The following is a 20,816-nucleotide window of genomic DNA, read 5'->3' on the forward strand; positions in this document are numbered from 1 at the left end:
GCACCAGCCGCACACGAAATGCCGGGTGAGCCCACATAGCTCGACCCCCTAAAGCAGCATGCCGTGAACATGCGAAGCAGCGTCTGCAGGATCCTAGGTGCACTACCAGTATAGGAAGAATGCGTAGCCTTTTCTCGGCCTTCTGTTATGTAGCGGATGAGGAAACTATAATGTCAGGTGCCGCAGGCACTTTCCCCTTTCGATATTCATACTGTCTCTGAACGACTGCGACTCTCAAGGCCTGCGATGTACTTTACTGGTCCCCGGGGGCATTCCGTGACAGCAGCCACGTTTACGTTGGGCAACAATGTTCCAAGACCGGCTGTTCCTGTGAGTACAAAGCCGGCCGCCTGGGCCCCCCGCGCATAGAGAAGCCGCCTGGCATGCAGCCGCGGCCGTTTATAGAGACACTCGAGCGTGCAAGCGCCCGGAAGCCGCACGCCGCGTCCTGTATACAGCCTGGTGAAGTTTCGCAGGGGTCGAAGTGTGCTAACAAAAGTGCGTGCGTGCAACAGACCGCCCCACTGTCCAGGCTGCACGCAGCTAACCCGCCGCGCGACCTCGCCGAAGCCGTTCTCGGACGGGTCGCGGCATTAAATAAAGTACGGTCAGAGTAGAGCCCGGCGTACAGGCGGAACGCAGCCGCTTTCAACAACTGTGGCTGCTCCGAGACAATAACAAGGAAATCACGAACTTTATTGCTTTTTTTTTATCCTGTCTCAGGTGGAAAGGCAGATCGCGAGGGTCTGCCTTTCCACGTGCGCGTTATGCGCAGCCGCTTTATGGGTTCGAAGACGATCTCCGTCATATCAGTATATAGGCAAGACGCACGATCATGCTGCCGCCGATTATATAACACAAGTGACCAGCGTGTTATACATCCGCTGACATGGAGAGCATAATTTATCAAGGAAAGAAAAAACAACTAAAATTTGTTTGCCCTATATGGACCTACACTGTGTAAGCTTGTTTTCTGTCGTTGGGCGGGTGGAGGGGAGGGGGTTGAGGGAAGTTTACCTTGCCCCTGGTAATAGTAAACGTCATCAATCTTGCGTCCATTTTTAAACATTTTTTCTTAACACTGCGCGGTGGTGATGGAACGACATGCCTGTATCAGCGTGACATTGCTTTCCCGACAATAAAATGGCCAGCGTAAATTGCTAAATAAAAAAAGTGCACGCAGGATTGATGACGAACATTATTTGGGGATAAAGTAATTAAGCCCCACAGGGTGTCAAAAAGTGTATACACTTGCGAACCCGTGAACTACAGACGACAGGCGGGCTAACATGCTTATTTCATTTTTAGGCACGTTGACCACGTCCTGTCGGCACCACAAACGGTCACACACATCACAGGTGGCGTCACGATTCTTCTCAACGCAGATTCGGTCGCCTCTTCTTTTTCGCCAGAGGAGCCTCCACGCGACGCCGTCGTTACCAGGACTTTCTGAGCGTACCTACTGAACGTCGATATAACAGGCTTTCGATCACTTTATAAAGCAAAAAGAGAGAGAAAAAAGTCGCAGTTTCGTCCGAAAGGCGAGGCATTAATTGCGATGGCAAATTAGTAGACAGCTGTACGAAGTAAGAATAGTAGTTTTATCGGCCATATAAACGTGTAAGCATTTGCTTACTAGCTAAATTAACAAGCATGGCGTCACGCGCACACAAGCAAACATGAACAAATCTCACACGATGACCGCCGAAATTTGCTGTCAAAGGTTGGAGTGAGGAAGCGTGGCAGCAGCGGCGAGCGCTTCACCTTTGTGCCGCCTCTCGCTCTAAAGGCCAGAATACATGGAGCGAATATGCGACGAATAGTCGGCGTTCGACGCCCGGCGGCGTACGCGCGACGCGCGGCGGCGGAGAAAACGTCGTCCGCCGCCGATCCAGCTGGCGCAGAAAAGTTCGTCGGGCGGCGACGATACCGGAAGCGGCAAACGAGCGGCGCCCCAAAGCGAGCCAATCAGGTCTCACTATCCGCCCCGACTTCCGGCTAGGCTTCCCCGCTTGTCCGTGTATCCCGATCCCGCTCTATCGTTCACGCCGGTCTCCTGCTTTTCGTATTCATGGCATCCAAAGCGGCGCGGCTGGAATTTAACAAGTTAATCACAGCCACGGTTAGACAAGCTCACGTGCGCTACTTTCGGGTCTGCTTGCTTCGGCCGCGCGCGCGTTGAGCCACAGAACAGAGCCGCGGAGACGGAGGAGCCGAAAGTTGTTTACCCGCCCAGTGTTGCCACAACGCATAGCATCGCCGCTTTCTTTAAACTACATCGGCACATGAATGTCTCAAACAAATAAAAAAGACTAGAAATCATTTCTAAGCAAAATTTTACGCGTTTTTAGAGTGTTTCGTAATTCAAAAGCGATAATAATTGTCGTTAAAGTTTTTTTTTGTGTCGTGTGTTTCACGACAGCGCATTTGCCTCGTCTAGCCACACTGATAACAACGCAGCGACTAGCCGGCGGCGGCCGGCCTGTCTTCGCTCCATGTAGCGCAGCCCGACGAACATACGGCGTCGCGCCGTGGCAGATTTTCTGCCGCCCGAACTTCGTCGTGGAAGTTCGCTCCATGTATTCTGGCCTTAATGCGAACTAAGCGGTGAAAACACAGCGCACACGAATCTTTCAGCACTCGGCTTACTGTGCCTATCGCAGATCGCTTTCAAGATAGGATCCGCGCGGCCGCGCCACACGCAGCAGCCGCCGGAATAAACGCCTCCCCCCCCTTCCCTCCCCTCGCCCCAGCATCTTGCGCGCGACGGAATCCGGCGCGCTTCCTCCCCGCTTTCCTCCCTGGCGCGCGCGAGATCGAGGCGCCATCGTCGGCTCACCGTCGCCCGCATTCACTCGACTCGAACATACAGCATACGGCGTGCGGCGATGTTATGCCCTCGAACTTTATGCTGAACATCGCGGCGACGCCGACGGCAGAAATTCGCCTGGAGTGTACTTATAATTGTTATCGCAGTAAAAAAAAAACGCTCATAAGAATTCTCTCGGCAGGCCTTATGTCTGGTACATGAAACTCATTTCTTCAGCGAGGAGGTGCACATCAGTGGCCGGCAATCGCGGTCGGTCTGGATATGAGCGGCAGAGCAGTCGGCCGAGCGAAGCGCCCCGCAGACCGCGCGAGGCGTGTGGCGGAAGCGCGCGCCCACCAGTGTGAGACGCCGCGGCGAACGGGCGCAAATCGCGAACCGTCGGCGCCCATTCAGCGGCCTGCTGCCTCTAGACCGATAGCGCATATCGCGGTTTCTCCGTCGCCGGTCGAGCGCCGGCTTGTGGGCACCTCGCCCTTCGTGACCTTCACTCGCACCGACTACACAGTCCACAAAGGGAGCTCGCGCGCAGCGCTGCACTGGGCCGTGGCAAGCATTGTGACGGGCTGCGCATATCACCATAAATAGGGGCGCACGATGGACAGTATTACGCAACCTGTTCACAGAATGGAACGAAGGCACACGCCCACGCGGTAGAGTGTGTATTATAGCGAGAAATACGGGCGACCTGCAGACGCCACAGGCGCGCGCATTAAACCCTACAAAAAACAGTGTGCAAGGTATACAGCTTAAACGTCGTTAGACTTGCCCAAATACTCCGTCGAGAATTGCGCTCGGTCAGATGCGCACAACAGGTCAGCAGTGACTTCGAGAGAGATGGATGCTCGCCATAGCCGGCGAAAAGCACTCCGCAAACTTTGCCTCATGCTCTTGCTACACTTGCACTTGGTCGGTCACCCGAATACTATACTGTATATACAATACACCTTGCCGAGAGAGAGAGAGAGAGAGAGAACGGAAGGAAAGACAGCGTTAGCCCATGTAAGCCCGTGAAGAAAAGTTGGTGTAAGTACCGGCTGGCTACCTTGTGCTGGGGAAAGGGGTAAAGGGAATAAAAGGTGAAAGGAACAAAAAAGATAAAGTGAGTGAATGAAGAAACTTTGTGACGAATGCCTGCAGAACGGTTAGGGAGGCGTCACCGTGACGCGGCCATGACGTCTTCGAGGCATGTGGCGCCTCTACCTTTAAAGCGGCACGCGCTGATGTCCGCGTATGCCATAGTCCAAAGCTTTTTCTTTCTGTGAGTGGGTGCTCGTCCAGCTGGAACAGCCTGGAGGAGAGCGCTGCTTTTCGCTGGCCCCGAAGGCACTCGCAAAGAAGGTGCGCGATCGCTTCGCTACACCCGCAAAAGTGAATGAGTGACTGTTGGCCAATCTGATGACAAAGGAGTGCGGGCTGGAAGAGTGCAGTGACGTCATGAGAGGCCGGACGGGAGATCAAGTTGCGATACAGGTTATGAAGGCGTGTGTTTGTAATCCGAATGAATTCCTCTTGTACAACGTTAAGTTTCGCGCAAGCGCGCTCTCGCGAAGAAAGTATGCCGCGGGTCTTCTCTCTCTCTCTTTCTATTTTTTCACCGTTGGGTCTTCCTCGATGCGGGGGAGCTGGGCAAAGAGCGGTGCCTGAGACGTACGTGGAAACACGAAAACGACCTGCGCGGGCGAGTGGAGCCTTTGCGCGGGAATGACCGCGACGGCGCCTCGGGCATGCGCTTTCGCCCGGCCGACCTAGTCGTATTTGACAGTCACTTTGTGTGCGCACCGTCCAGGGATTATACTGCACGAAGACGACCTTCGAGGAATCCCGAAAAGGGAAGTGTACGTATCGCGGTCGGGTCACGCTCGGCTCTGCCCATCAGCGACGATTAGTTTTGCTCCCTGCGTGTTTTCAAAGCCATGTCCGTAGCGTAAACTTTGCTACTGGATCGCGTCGGCTTGCCCGATTGGTCTGAGTAGGCGGGTGACCCGTACGCCCCAGCCACAACCGATTGGCACCTATTTCTCTGCCGGCCTGCAGCCGTGGTTCCCAAACGTCTCGACACCTCCCGTTTGAACGACACTCGCTGTAGCAGCAACCAAAATCAATATTTCGCGCTCAGCACATAGTTATTGTATTCTGCATGGCCCCAATGTTAGCCACTATCATCATTATCACATTACCGTACGCATAGAGCGGCACACGCAGCTAAAATGTTTTCGGTCATCGCGGTAGGTTGGTACGGAACGGTAATACCGTACCGTATACCGCACCTACCGTACCGTAATACGGCGCTGCTAAACTCTCTAAAGTAGCCGCCTCCGACATGTTTCGGTACCTGCACTGCGGCAGCGAGTCGTTTCCCGCGAGAAGCTACCGACCACGCGGGACCTAAGGCGACGCGATACTCAGGACGGCCGGGCGTAGGGCGCCCATCCGGCTGACGATTTTCTACTCCGTAAAAGGCCAGCCCCTCGCATTGCCTGTTCGAGCAAATTGGTCCGACACAAAACTACGGCAGCGCTCTAGCTTTGGGAACACAAACTCCGATAAGCTACCCGCCCTCCGCATGATTCCGCATTAGCAGGCGAAGAAAACCCCTTACCATTGCTCGTGCTGGTTCACGTGGACGTTGGAGAAAAGCAGAGGGAAAATGCGTGGATGAGAGAAGTTATACAGCATGTAGAGCAGCCGAACGTATCCGTTGTCAAAATGGTGAAAAGAACGGCACGGAGCTTTTTGTTAGTCGTTTGTTTTTTTTCCCCACAGAACGGCGAAAGACTTTCATGAAGGTTGCACGGCACTCGGTGTCCCAGAGTGTTTGAGGCTGGAGGTTTTAAGGCACTGTGATATCGACACTGCAGCGGGCCACCTCGGCGTCAAGCGCACATGGGGGGAAAGTTCGCCGCCGTTATTTCTGGCCAAAGGTGTTCGCGCATGTCAGAAAGTTTCTCTCCTGCTCTGGCTGCCAGACTCAAAAGCTCGCCCCCAGAAAGACGGCCAGTGTCGCCCCCTTAGTGTCCTCCAATAATGAGCCAGTACTCCAGGTAGATAAAGGCCAGGCGCGCAACGGGGAATCGAAGACGCCAGGAAAGTGGCCCAACGACTCCAGCTTCATCACAAACTAGTGGACGAAACCGGAAAAGAAACGTGTCGTTGTGTATGTTGCGCGGTCAAAACCTTGCCACGTCCGACAGTGTTCCAATGATGACGACGCAGAAGACGAGTCTGTCAACAGACACCGAGAAAGAGCCTGTGATATTCGTCGTGCTGTGCGCAAGTGCGGTTCGCGCGCTGACCGGGGGCTTGCCTCATGTGATCGTGTGTGTGAGACGAAGACCCGTGATCGAGCGCGCCAAGCCGAAAACTCACGAGACCGACCTTCGCTTCGACTGGAGAACATTTCCCAATGAGTACGATTCTAGAAGCATCGCTGCCTACGACACGGACAATGTGTATTACAGAGCAAGTGAATGAACTTTACTGTTAATTTCCTTGTCTTTCCATGGGTGCCGAAGTGACTGGGCAACCACTGAAATACCTAATGTTCTTTGTCAACTGCACGATGGTGGATTTGTCTAATCTCCGCGACGAAGTGCTCGTGGTATCCGTGACGTTGTGCGGAGAGTAAACGGAGAACTGCCTTGGAGTTACGGAAGGTTGGCCTGGATACGGGTGGCTCCGCATTAATGAAGTTAAGAGCTGCAGACGAGTTCCGCCGCTGTTGTTGATGCCGCACGATATGTTTGTAGTTAATTATTTCGACAGATCTTGCTGGAATCACCAACACAGATCTTGCTGGAATCACCAAGGCGGCAGCTGAACTTGTGGGCGTGCGAGAAGTCAAGATGTTTCGCTCGCGGCAGGCCTGGAGATATCCGCGGACTGGGCTCAAACAACGTGAATTGAGCAAACGAGCGGAGTGGGAAAAAGCGAGCGCAGGGCTCCTGCGGCACGCGAGGGAGCGTGTCGCGCGCCGGTAACAAGCCGTCACAGCGCCAGACACAATACGCTGGCGACCGCGTAGAGCCGCGGCAGCGCGCGCGGCTGACGCGGCAAATCCTGAGCGATAACTCGGAACTGTCAAAACGGGATCGCAGCAGCGAGAAGAAGGGGTATGGATCTCTGCGCAGGTCGGCCCGCGGATGCGGCGTCGCCTCGGCAAGCACTACGCGCGATGCGCCGTCTGATCGCCGACGCCAGCGAAATCGATTTGCCATCGCCAGGGATTTCGGTTGGGTTTAACACGGCCCGTGCTAAAAATTTTCTGACGTGCGCCGTGGAGGCAAAAAAAGAAAAGCAAGAACACGCACCCTCCCCCACCCCTTCCTTCTTTTTCCAGGGAGAAAAAGTACCTTTCCGCTCCCATAACATCGATTGCCCATCAACTCCAGGATCCAAGCACTAGCGCTGTCAACTCGCGCTGCGATCCCCCCTTTTTCCCCATTCCCACCGCGCACGCCGGCGACCGAAGAAAGCTTCCGGAAGCATCTCGAGCACGTTCCTCAGCTTCAGTGGTCCAAGTCTGGTGTACACTTCAGGGTTATCGACAACTTTCGGCGGTGCGGTGGTCCACGCGGACGACAGCGCGCGCGCCACGCCGTCCAACGTGCACGCGGGATTTACCAAGTCTTGCGGAAGGAATCTCCTCTGCCGCGCACTATACAGGCCGCAGCAGTTCTCGAAGAGAAGGCAACGAGGAAGAAAAGAAGGAAACGAATAAACGCCATCCCTTTAAGGCCGGGCGGCTGGTGAGAAGAGAAAGGCTTATGCAGTAGGGATGAAGGATCAAAAGAGGAAAAACAAAAGAGGGGCAAGAAATGAGCACTATACAAAGATGAAGGGAGAAACCTCAGAGGCCACGAGTGTGCAAAGCTCTTTCCTCGCTTCTGGGTTGAACAAACTGACCACGAATCAAAGTGCACACACACACACACACACGGGTTCCGGCCGCTTGCGCTCGGACCTGGGTGCCCCTCCCCCTTCCCCTCGCGACTGGCCCCGGGACCTTTTAACTTGTCGGCCAGGAAGACGGCAAAGAAGTGTGTTTGCACTGCATTTAGAAACCGGATCTTGCTGGGAGGAGCGGAAACGAACCGGACTTGTAGCGGACAGCGAATGCGACGCAAACAGTTTACGGAGTGTAACCGAAAGCGAGCTTTTATGCTCGCAGCCGCTGGCTCGAAAGAGCAGCACCGGCTGGCACCGCCCGACGCATGGCTTTGCGCTGGTGCACGCCGAAGGATGCGAAAGCTCCTTTTCTCCACGCGAGCAATAAGATGGCGGCGACCGAAGCATCGAGTTATATAACGAGACAAACTCGCTCAGTGGATGTGCGGTCTTAACCTAAACGCAGTACGACCCATTAGCAGAGAAAGATGGAAACGCCGTTTAGGTAGCCACGCGTTCTCTTGTCACCGACAGATAAAAAACGCAGCCCAGTGCCTTTTAGAGAACGTCTGGTATACGTACGTTTACAGTATCGTAAAAGAATAGACAGCTCCTGAAAGGAAACGTCTTAAGTGCCACCCTAAGCAGTATAGTAGACGGAGAGGTGACGACAATGCTGACGATGGCTCGACAGTCGCAGAAGCCGAATGGAAGGCGAGGATGGCGTGTACAAAGCGTATAATTTAATGCGACAGCCACGCTGGAGAGACAACGTTTGATCGACGACAACTACAGAAGTTGAAACGACTTCCAAATTTTTGTCAATTTATCATCGCCACCATCATTATCAGCATCATCATCATATACTCAGTGGCCCCAGATGCACATACCCTGTGCCATGCATATACCCAATGATCCCAGTGACACATAATTTACACTACCTTCGGGATCGGCCCACGAAAGAGGCTAGAAACATGTTAGAAACGGGCACCACGTATAGCCCATATATACGGAAAAGTGCCGGTGACTCACCAAAGAAAAAAGAAAAAAAAAAAAGAATATAGGAAGGCGATTCTCCGTGTAGTTGACGTCGATGAAAGACAATGTAGTCTCCAGCGATTTGGAGGTGAGAATGCGGTGAGAACCATATAATTTAATCTGAGACGCCCGCAGTGTCAAACGACAGCGTCCCCGTCTTCGGCGATGGAGAGACGCACACGTGTCAACAACAGAGTCAAAACGTTAGTTGCGATGACAGAAGAATGCGAGAACGCTCCGCTTACCACCGGTGCCGCCGATACCGCATCGTGATACCGCCGGGAGCACCGGAACCACCGGTACCAGATCTATCTCCGGGATCGGCCCACAAATGAGGCTAGACCGCCAAAGACTGTCATGTCACACCGCTACCGCAAATCTCGAAGGGCGACCATCCATATTTCATTCTAAAATATTTGAATTGCTGGTAGGCACCCTTCCATCGAGCAGGCCACTCCCGCAGGCTGCGGACAGCTACCTTCGAAGGCGAGAGCGTGCGTTGTTCGAAGATGCAAATATCCGCGTGCCCCGTCCTCCCTGCTCGCTGTCGACGGAATGGCGGCACTTGGCTGTCGCGCGCGCTCGTTTATCGTCGTTATTTTCCGCTTGGGGCGTCGGTGTTTGGCGCCCGCCTTCCGCTGACGCTGCTTCGGAAGCCCATAATGGACGCCCACGTGGGTGCGTGACACTAGCGGCTTCTCGTGCCGGCTGCGGCACTCGCCGGCCCTATGCCGGCCCGTTCGGCAGGGCTAAAAGCGCTTAGCCGCAAGACGCACACAAACATGAACACTCACAGCAAGCGCATCACCTCTCCCAAGTGTGAGATAGAGAAACACTTGTTCTTGCATCAAAAATACGGCCGCGTCCGAGCCACTATTCCCGTATACGCAAACCTCAGTTTCCTTTTTTTTTCCTTCCCTTTTTTTGTTTTAAAGGGACCGATAACTGGCGAGGATGCTTTGCGAGACGTTGATGGAAATGAAAAGAACATGGTTCATAGTGATAGAATCCAGCGCGCCGTTCGCGATTTAAGTAGGAATGATAATTTTAAATTGGGAAAGAGCCTCAAAAGACAGTAAGTTGCGAGGTCTGGCGGTAGAATTTTGGTACTTCGGATGTAGTCTACGAGATTACTGTGCGTAAGTCGGCTGTTACTAAGTACAACATAATTACTGCTTAAAATTGCAGTTGCTATGTTATTAGACACTTGCGCTTTGTTCTACGCTTCGCAAATAAAAAGCGCACGTACGGCTACGGCAACACGCTAAACTGCGTATCACGTGTAAAAGCGTCGTTTCGTTTTCAATCCGATTGGTTCCGTTTTGACTGGTTAAATACCACAGCAGCTGAACAGGGAACCACGAAAACGCGTAGCTATTATGGTACAAATACTTTAACACTTCGGAAAACATGAATCGCAGGAACATCGACTTGATAAACAAAATAATACTTTCTCACAGTTGCGGCCGCAGTTGTCTGTCTGCCACTAATGCCGGCGTATAATCGCTATCGCGCTCCCTTATCACCGTTTTCAGCGTGCTTCTAGTGAACGACTACATGCTCACTGCAAATCGAAAAATTCTCATAAAAAATTTGCCATGGCGTTAAATGTTAGCGCGTTAATAGATCATGATTAGACGCTCTGACCTTTAAGCGTTCCATTGCATTTCAAACAAAAATAGGTACCATAAAAATTGGTTGTCAGCCCCTTAGGCGAGCGTTCCGACATCGTTACCTTAACACGAAAAGGGAAGCTACCGTCGATGACGTAGCGTTTCAGAAGTGCTCTATACAGTAACCCAAGTTGAGTAGCGTAATGCAATTGAAGTGCGCATACCCTTGCAAAAATCATGCGTAATATTCAACTGGATCACAACTGAAAGTGTTATCGAACGCTATAGAAGCTATTCACAATTTCTTTATACTATCAGCAGGAATTTTCTGTATAAACTCATTATCGACACGATCATCCGACAATAACCGGTGGCTCATTATACTACTGCATACAGCGCGTCATTCGGGCGCTGGGCAAAGCAAATGCCCGCTGCCCTGAGTGCCCGACACTAGGCCGCATATATACTTGGAAGTGAGAGAACGTCCTGCTTTAAATCATTTACAGTGCAAACAAACCTAAATGGAGAAGCGGGGCAACGTCGAGGCTGCCACGCATCGTCGCGCTTGAAGTTATTAACCCAATTCAGACCCGGGGGGGGGGGGGGGGTACGCGTCACGTGGGGAAGCAATACACGCATAATCGACGTGTGCCCAAGTAAGTTCGTGCTACAAGAGAAATTCACTCATCTGCGTAATGGCGCTCGCGTTATGCTGGCACTTGCGCGCGCTTGAGTGGTTTATAATTACAGGAGGCGGCACGCCTTAACGACTCTCCCCGACGCGCCAGCTTGATATTTAAACGTCTTCGCGCTACCACAGTTCCCAGTAACGGCCGCTGGTTGCGAGCGGTAACGATCTCCGCAATTCGCTAAGAATAAGAGTTTAGGAACACACTCAATGATGCTCGTATAACTGCAAACGTAGAAAGATTCCAAGCTTGCTTAATGCTTGACGCACGGCGCCGTTCAACCAAACCATATCGGAAAAGAAAACTATATCCGTTCGCACATATAACGAGCATTAAATAAAGCATTAAGACTGACATCGATTTAGACAATACTACGCCCGCACAGCAGAAGCAGTTTGCCTTCCCAAAGCGCACGTGTATTGTGTACCGGGCAAGTGTTCTTGGAATCATGGCGGGCACTTTTGAGTTGTCCCTTCTCGAAGAGCCCGCAAGAAGGGTTTTCGCATAGCTTTCGACTTGGTCTACAAATTCACCAGTACAAATAATTATTTCCAGCTGAGCAAATGGAACAATGTGGATCGAGCGTTGGGTACTTAATCTTCACGTAGCACTGCCGGCGCCCGCGAGTTGATGGACGTGCGCAGAACGAAACACGAGCAAATCAACTGGATGGCGCAGCTTTTTAGATTTGCCAGACTGTGTGGGAATGGCTCACAAAAGCTTACGTTTTGAAGACAGAACGCATGCTATATAACGCCACGATCGCATGTACAAGTTTCGAGTAATTAGGCGCAAGAGGTTTTGTATACTGGATATTTCTGCATCGCGCTTCATACGGGCGTAATAGCTATAGGTCAATCGGCCGAGCATCTACGCTGTTGACACGCCAACGTCTTCCCCTCACAGCGCTGACTCTACATCAGTCGTCCAGAGCTTGAGGTCGCGGGAGAATTTTGTGCGAAAGTTAATGGCGACTTCGTTCTGCTCGCTGACTTCTCGCTACATGACGTTCCCATCGCGAGAGAACAAACCATGGAAGTGCCTTTCTCTATGGAAGAACTGCAAGTGGCCTTGGCTGCATGTAGGCGATCGTCATCAGCCGGTCCCCACGGGGTGACCTACGCTGCCTTAAGGCACCTAGGTTCAACAACACAATGTTGTCTTCTGGATATGTTCAATCAATCTCGTCGGGACGGCATAGTCGCCGACGGTTGGAAGCGTAGCCGACTGGTGCCTCTACTGAAGCCTGAAAAGTCTCCGCTGGACCTTACATCGTACCGACCGATTGCACTTGCGAGTTCCATCGGTAAAGTCATGTAGAGGATGTGCACTAGTGGCATTTACACGAAAACCGATGTCTTTCTACAAGGTATGTATCGAGGGTCAGTCAATTGCGTAAAAGAAAGCTCACATGTTCTTAGGTGTTATTGTGGATCGTGACCTCACCTGGAGTGTGCATGTCTCACAGATGAATAAAAAGCTCAATTGTATTAAATTAAATTATGGGATTTTTCGTGCCAAAACCACTTTCTGATTATGAGGCACGCCGTAGTGGAGGACTCTGGAAATTTCGACCACCTGGGGTTCTTTAACGTGCACCTAAATCTAAGTACACGGGTGTTTTCGCATTTCGTCCCCATCGAAATGTGGCCGCCGCGGCCGGGATTCGATCCCGCCACCTCGTGCTCAACAGCCCCTCAACAACCCCTCAACAACCCCTCAACAACCCCTCAACAACCCCTCAACAGCCCCTCAACAGCCCCTCAACAGCCCCTCAACAGCCCCTATACAGCCCCTCAACAGCCCCTCAAGAGCCCTTGCTAATAGCCACTGAGCAACCACGGCGGGTCTCATTTGTATTGCGAATATGTTCAAATTCGTAGCGGGAAAATCGTGGGTACCGTCCGTGCGCTCCATGTTGCAGCTATACACGGCACTTTTTATCGGATGTTTGTGATGTAGTCTTCCTGTTTTGTCCAACACATGCAAGACTAATATCCTTGCACTACAGAGCGTACAAGCCAAAGCACTTCGTAGATGTCTTGGCCTCCCGAGATGCTCTTTGACAGCTGCAACGATTGCCATTACACAGGAGCACCCGATCACCACTCATATCGTCGGTGAGGCTCTAAGAGCGCACATTCGACACCTTTCACGGCTACCATCCTACTACTTATACCCGTGCCACACGGGCACATAAAATGGCATTCAGGAGTTAAGGCCTTAAGTTCCCGAATGACATTTTTTTCGGCAGAGCTGCCACACGACCAAATTTAATGACATTTGACCCAATGATGTCGATGACAGCGTCTTCTGAAGTGCGCAATATTAGGGTATAAATTTAAAAAATAGATATGCATTTACAAGGTTAAACTGCCGTAATAAACAGTGAAATATAAAACTAAGCATACTATGGCACAGTTAGTTTGAGTTTCTTGCTGTCTTTTAGAATCGGCCATAGCAACTGTGGCCAATGTATGTCAAATCCGAAGCCCAGAGACAAAATGGCGCCTGCCGCAGTGAGACCGTTGCAACGCCGACCTGAGGAAGTTCGTCGAGCACAACTTCTGACAGCTGCGTTGATATGTCTCCGCGCGAAACATCGCGCAGAACATCGCAGGCTCCAAGAGCAAAGAGAAGCTCTAAGACGTCAGATCCGCGACGTAGAGCTTCAGATGTTTTCGAACACCTTCAACGTGGTTGCCGTCGCTACCATTTTGAGCGGAACAGCCAGAGCTCGATGGCGCTTTCCTCGCAGCCAGCGGTGGTTTGAGGACACCTTACCTAATTTGGGAGAAGCGCACTTCAAGAAGTGTTTTCGCGTTTCTCCAGCCACGTTCAGATACATCGTGGAGTCTTGTCGCAGTGACCTGCAACGTGTAGATACTGTGATGACCGAGGCCATTTCTGTGGAAAAGAGAGTCGCCGTCGCGCTCTACCGCTTGTGTTCAACTGCGGAAGACAGAACGATTTCAGAGTTGTTTTCTCTTGGCCGTTCTACAGTGAACAAAATCTATAAGGAGTTTTGCGCAGCTGTTCTGCGAAACCTCGAGGAAGCCTGGATCAAGATGCCTGCACCCGCAGATATTGAAGACCACATGAGGGAGTTTTTTGCTATGACTGAGTTCCCACAAGGCGTTGGTGCGCTTGACGGGTGTCATTTCCCGGTGTCACCACCGAAAGAACATGCTTCAGATTACCACAACTACAAGGGGTGGTGAGTTGAGATTTTTTAGACTATGCCCTCATACTTTTAAAGCAATAACTTCTCTCAGCGGTTGTTTACTATTGCATAGTTTCTTGACTATGTAGAATTTGGTTTCTTTGAAGTGCGAACATATTTTCGAATGCTTGGAATTTTTTTGCATTTGATCGCTGTTTGAACATTCATTTTGTTCTTCCTGCAGGTACAGTATGATCCTGCTGGCAGTGGTCGACCACCGTTACCGATTTTGCTATACCAATGTCGGCTCTCCTGGGCGTTGCCATGATGCATTTGTTTATGGCAGGTCGGCGCTTCGGAAGCTAGTTGAAAGTGATTCGTTTCAACATCCGACAGCTGCCATCGAAGGTGTTCATGTACTGCCTATTATTTTATGTGATCAAGCGTTTTCCCTCACGTGTAACCTTCAGAAGCCATACGCAAATGCATTGCCCAACACACCTGAACATGCATTTAATTACAACTTGTCAAAATCAAGAAGAATTGTAGAAAATGCTTTTGGCCGAATGAAAGCCAGATTTCGCTTTGTAATGAAGCGCATGGAGTGCAGTCTCGATACTGCCAGATTGGTTATAAGGGCGTGTTGTGTTTTGCACAATGTATGTGAGAATTTTAAAGAAAGAGTAGAACAGCAGTGGGAGCAAGAAGTAGCTATGTGGGATGCCACCCATGAACAGCCTTCTCACAGCTCGGAATCATGTGCCAGTAATGGCCAAGCTGTAAGGGTGGCACTGGCAAAGCACTTTTTTTCAAAAAGCCAGCAGCCCGCCCATCTAGGCTAGACCGGCTTTTAGGACACTTGACTTGTATCTACATAGGCAGCCATTTATAGCACATTTTTATTGCTTTTTCTTAAATTTCCTTAGATGTACAAACACAGATTTGAAACAGAACTGCTTGTTGACCTAGTTGGTGCTTGCTAAGACGTTTTTTGCCGCAATTGAACACACACGCATTGGTTCGTGTATTGTGCCGCTGCGGTGCAACATATTCTTATCTAGTGTTGACCGCCTGCTCGAAGAGGCTTTGAGACGGGACAGCACTTTAAACATCTTAAATGTTTTTAGATACATGGACGACTTTTTAATCCTTTTTAACAGACAAGGCTCATTGAAGCGCTGCGATGATATTTTAAACATTTTTATGGACAGTGGTAAAAGGCTTTCGTTTACGCATGAAGTGCCACAGTGTAACACCCTGTAATATTTAGATTTAAGATTAACCTTTCATGACGGGCAAGCTTGTTGGCAATATTTCCCACGTGCCAAGAAAGGGTTGCTGCTGTATAATCCATGCCATTCCAAAATTGTCAAGCGTGGAATTGCTATGCTCTGCCTGGAGTCTGCCCTCTAAAAATCATATAATATAATAATAATATTTGGGGTTTTACATGCCAAAACCACTTTCTGATTATGAGGCACGCCGTAGTGGAGGACTCCGGAAATTTTGACCACCTGGGGTTCTTTAACGTGTCGAAAAATCGTGTACACACACGATGCAGGCCTCGTTCAATAATCAGATTAAGCGACTGAAAGAGGCACGGTTCCCTGACTCGTTGGTGACCTCAGTCACCGAAAGCCTTTTACGGAAGGTTAAAGGTACCAGCGCCACAAGGGAGAAAGAAAGAGCCAGAGCCGCAAGACCTGCAGTGATTCCTTATGTTCCTTAGTGATGTTATGTTGAGGTTATAACCTCAAGAAGGTGGCAGGCAGGTATGGCGTACCCATTGCCTTTTCTGCCCCCATCAAACTGGGTCGGCTCTGTTCGAAAATCACACACGAGGAGACCTGTTTGCAAGGCTGTGGCAAGCAAGGCTGTGGCAAGAAGCATAGCACGTCCTACGAGAGATGCGCTACAGGCGTAATGTATGAAATTCCTTTTGAGTGCGGCTAGTCCTATATAGGACAGACTGGACGCTGCACAAATGAACGAGCCACGGCACACAAACTAAATCTAATGAAAGATGGCGTGGCACATTTGCCATCAGCTCACATGCTGTTTGAAATCTACTTCTGCCAAGAATCCTAATCTCAGAAAACAGTGGTTTGTACATTTGCCGGCGCACTGCAAGGCCTGCATGTGCAAACCACTGTTTCCTGAGATTATGATTCCCGGCAGAAGTAGAGTTCAAACAGCATGTGAGCTGATGGAAGCTTACTATATAAAAAAGAAAGGTACAAATTGCATTAGCGATGAATCTATTGTGCTCTATAAATCAGAAACTAGATTGTTTGACCACTGTTGGAAGTGCCACCCGTGTTGTCTTTATCCGTCTTGCTTTTATGCGTGTTCAATTGCTGCAAAAAACATGTCTTTTAACAGATTTAAAAGTCTGTACTCGACTGGTTCTATTTTAACGAAGTGGTCAGGTCATACCATTGCTTCCACTACGTTGTACATGGACACAGTATCTTGTTGTGGCCTCCTTTGTTGTAAAAGCAAATAAAGCATTTCCCGTTTTGTGCAGAATACTTTGGCAAGGCTGTCGGGCAAACTTCCATTCCTTTTTGGCTGTAATTAGATTTCAGCCACCACTGTGCATACCTCGCAATTGCAGAACTTGTATGCACAAGAGCTTGTTGTAGGCAATTATGAAACCACATATTCTTATAGGAAGGTGTGAACTCCTGTACTGATGTTTTATTTTTGAACATGTCAATTTCAGTGCATGTAACATTTGCATTGTCTTTCATTCTGGGTCATGCGACTATTGAATGTACTGCTTCATTGTGAGAGGCCATGACTGACAAGTGAAATAAACAAAATTCAGTGGCTTTAACTATGAACTTTATTGACCTTCTAATAATGAACATTTTCTGCAACACCTTCGGGCCGTGGAGGTATTGAAATAAAAAACAAAGCACACACACAGAGAATATTTTAACGGGAAAAAAAATCCTTCAACACATCAATAAGTTGCGTGTCCCGCTTTGCTGTTCTTCTTGCAACTTGAGCTGCTTTTTATAGAGTTCAAGCTCCTGCATTTTCAAGTCGTACCAGCTTGTCCGAAACTTCTTTTGTTCCTGGACAACTTCCCCCAGCACGCCGTCCCTGCATCTTTTTTTTTGGCCTGCAGCAGATCTGGGAGGGGTACAGCGGCTGGGGGTGGGCTGGTTGGAGCATGTCTGGTCTGTGGAATGCTGGGCAACCCTATCATCCATCGCTGTTGGCACTGCCTCATAGAGAATGCATGATGGTGGGTTGTTTTCGTCATTCCCTGGCGGTTCCAGGCTGTCTGATGGAGTGTTGTATGTCCATAACTCGCATGGCTCCTCACATGGCTCCCCCGTTTCCATGCTTCGAACAATCTGTAAAAGGTTGCAAAAGCAGTGCTGACATGAAGAGATCGAATCACAGATACTGAATGTATACTTTATGGTCGTAAGAACCCAGCTGACACTTTGAACAGTTCGATACAATTCAACCTAGGGTGTTGAAAGATCCGTGCATGCTTACTTCGGAGACTGTGAGCTCTCCACAGCTGCTTTCCACTGCAAGACTGGCATCATTAGCAGGCAATGTTCCTAAGAACTTGTGAATTTTCCAGTAAAACTTCCATGGAACGGCTCCGGAACCTGTCGTTCGGTTCTTCGTGTGCCATCTAGTATGTAAAAAAATGAAAAAGACATTCATAAAAAATGACAGAAGCCATAAAACATGCATGTGCACACTGACATTGCAAAATTTTAGCTGTCATAGGGCATTATATGGGCGCTGACGCTTTCGAACTATTTATTGAAAACAGCGGACGGCACACTACAAAAGTTTCGTGACTAGGTCGCTTGCATTACATGCGCGTTACCGAAACCCATTGCGCTGACGGGAACATAACTGCACTACTGTTGCCCACATAATAGACGAGCACTGTTTTCATTTCGCTGCTTCAGAACACTCCGAACACAAGTCCGAATTCGTTGTTGCTCTAAGAACATATTTGGTAGTATTTCATATCCGCCGTGTAGGCGTGTACGGGCTTTCCGAAATATTTACTGTGTTTCCCTGAATGCACCACATTTCATCGAACATCCCCGGAACAGGCTACATCCTCCTCGCATAGACGCACACACACCTGTGCCTCGTGCACGACGCAACTCTCATTGCTACATAAGCGTGGAAGAACAAGACACATACCTGTATTTGTTCCGCAGGTTTTCCATTTTAGAATGGACTTGCGCTCGCGTCTTCACAATTCCGCAGCTCGCCAACGCGGTTGTAATTGCTTGATATATTTTTCCATTTCTCTTTTGGCCGCGAAGACCGCCCAGGTTCTCCTCCCACAGCCTTATTAGTACATCTGTTTCCTCGTCAGTCCAAGCGGCGCGGGAAACGGGACGTTCCATTTTATTTTATCACGTGGAGTCCGTGAACACAGAGTGCACAGATGACTGCACGTGAACGGCGTGCGAACGACGAAAGGCCACGTGAGGCCACCGTGCCACAACAAAAACAACCCATCCTCACGTGACTTTCGTTTGCTTCACAGGTTGCCAACCCTTTATGCAGCTTCGCTAACTGCAACGATCCTTGTGTTCTCAAAGATTGCTTACAATAAATCAAAAGGTTTCTTCTCGTAAAAGTGCTGATTGTACTTGAAAGCTATGTATAAATGTTTTCTTACAGGTGTGAACGTTTCAAATACGTTACTTACACTAAGAAATGCGTACTCTCGACGCCGTGGCTTGCGAAGCTATGGCGTGGAGAGTACGCATTTTTCAGTCGAATGAGTTCTGGCGAACGCATTAAATAACAAATGGCATTAAGGCGAATGACATTTGATTTGCTCGTGTGGCACCACGCAAATGACATTAAATATTAAGGCATTAGGAAGTTAATGTCATTTTCTGTGCCCGTGTGGCAGGGGTATTAGCCGATTTGCCAGTGCGAATACTAAAGGCTACATTCTGTGGCATTGTGACGAGACACCATTACTCGATACCATCTGGCTTCCAAGCCTGCGAAACGCCCAACATTGGCATTCTCTCCAGCAAATTCACGTGTGTCACTCAATTCTTCGAATTGCTAAGAAGGCAGACTTGTCACCGCTAGCCCTGAAACAGTTGTCTCTGCTTCTCCTGAACGAGTCTTATTTTGACCGCATACACATCTACACGGACGGTTCCACCAAGTCCAAGAGATCTACCGGATCAGTAGTTGTTCCGTCGGACGTCATCTCTGCAGCTTGTAGGAGTTGAGGAGGACGTCGGGATGAAAACTTGGGAGGTTTATTTACATTATTTTCAGTGAGACGACCAAGACATTAACAGTCATAAATGTCATTACGGGCCGGCAGCAACTCGGACGCTGCGGCCCGTGGCAAGAAGCTCGAAAGAGATGAATCAAAGGAATGCTCTAGGAATGCTCCCGGTCTGTGTCTTTTAAACCCTTCGGTGTTTCGAAGACACGTCACGTTCGGCAAATGGGAGAGCCCGCGCGATTGTGTCACACCCGGCGAAGAGAGTCGCTGCTCGGTCCCCAATTGTCCGAGGGCTTACTTCTCCCTGCGGTCTTGCTTTGCCGACTTGCAATGCGCCGTCGCAATAGGCGGATGGGGGCGACGCTGCCAGGTTTTCACGGTGCATTACAGCCGTCTTGCTTCGGGACCCACTTTACCTGCAACAGCGCCAGGCTCTCGCTTCACTTTCGGGAAGAGTCAAGCAGTGAATAGCTCCACCTGCGGCACACGAGGCGGGGCTTGTTTGCACGTGCCGCGCCTCTGGAATGTGGTATCCGTGCTTCTGCGCTTCTTAATTAGCTGTGGCGCGATTCGATGTGGTCTGGTGAACTCGAAGGAGGCTCAGGAAAAGGTCCCGTATCTAACAAGCTTAAGTATTCGCACAATACTACGTCGACAGCAGCAGAACCTGCGGCTCTTCAAGGTGCACTCAAGTACGTACTCCAGCAGCCACCAAATCATTGGGTCATCTTCTGCGATTCCAAAGCAGCCCTACAAACTGCCCTACGTCGTGGGCTACACGAGCAGTGTACGAAATAAGGCAAGCTCATCACCACGCGCTCGAGAAAGGACACGACATTATATTTCAGTGGTTGCCGAGCCATTGAGGAATAGTCCGCAACGGCAGCGCAGATGAAGCTGCTCGCTCGGTTCGTCAAAAACAGCTGCCTATACCACTCTCGAGAACGGATGCTGGGCGGCAACTTCAATCCCTCGCTCGCCACACCACACTTCTACGATGAAATTCACCGGGTTTCAGCAACTCACGCTTCCATTCTCTTGAACCTAACTTACGACTTCGCCTGCCAACTGGACTCTCCCGTCCTGAAACAACTTTACTGTGTCGCATGTGGTTGGGCGTCTCATTTACAAATTCCAATTAATTCCTGATAGCAATGAGCAACAGTGCGGCGTGGTGCGAGTGCGATGAGACTCTAGAGAACCTTCTGTGTCACTGCCCATCCTTTGACGCTCAACGACGTGCTTTACAAGCGAAACTTAACCTGCGAGATAATAGAGCGCTCTCAGAAGAAAAGATCCTTGGTCCACGGTCTTATGTACGCTTGCATGTAAAAGTCCACAGAAG

The 20,816-nt window shown here is 50.1% G+C and overlaps 3 protein-coding genes across 4 annotated transcripts in view; 1 reads left to right on the plus strand and 2 right to left on the minus strand.

Moving 5' to 3' along the window:
• Positions 1 to 20,816, minus strand: part of Mcr (macroglobulin complement-related) — a 274,884-nt gene that overhangs the window by 82,346 nt on the left and 171,722 nt on the right. The window lies entirely within an intron of this gene.
• On the plus strand, positions 13,252 to 15,456 carry LOC142573058 (uncharacterized). Its single transcript, XM_075682566.1, has 2 exons — positions 13,252 to 14,271; positions 14,462 to 15,456. The coding sequence occupies exons 1-2, from the start codon at positions 13,532 to 13,534 to the stop codon at positions 15,057 to 15,059; spliced, it is 1,338 nt and encodes a 445-aa protein (XP_075538681.1). The 5' UTR covers positions 13,252 to 13,531; the 3' UTR covers positions 15,060 to 15,456.
• Positions 17,178 to 18,858, minus strand: LOC142560976 (uncharacterized). Its single transcript, XM_075673419.1, has 3 exons — positions 18,409 to 18,858; positions 17,734 to 17,878; positions 17,178 to 17,585 (listed from the first exon to the last, which is right to left on the minus strand). Exons 1-3 carry the CDS (start codon positions 18,615 to 18,617, stop codon positions 17,178 to 17,180), a joined length of 762 nt encoding a protein of 253 aa, XP_075529534.1. The 5' UTR covers positions 18,618 to 18,858.

This window comes from Dermacentor variabilis, chromosome 1 (genome assembly GCF_050947875.1).
Source record: "Dermacentor variabilis isolate Ectoservices chromosome 1, ASM5094787v1, whole genome shotgun sequence".
In the NCBI taxonomy this organism is placed as follows: Eukaryota; Metazoa; Arthropoda; class Arachnida; order Ixodida; family Ixodidae; genus Dermacentor; species Dermacentor variabilis.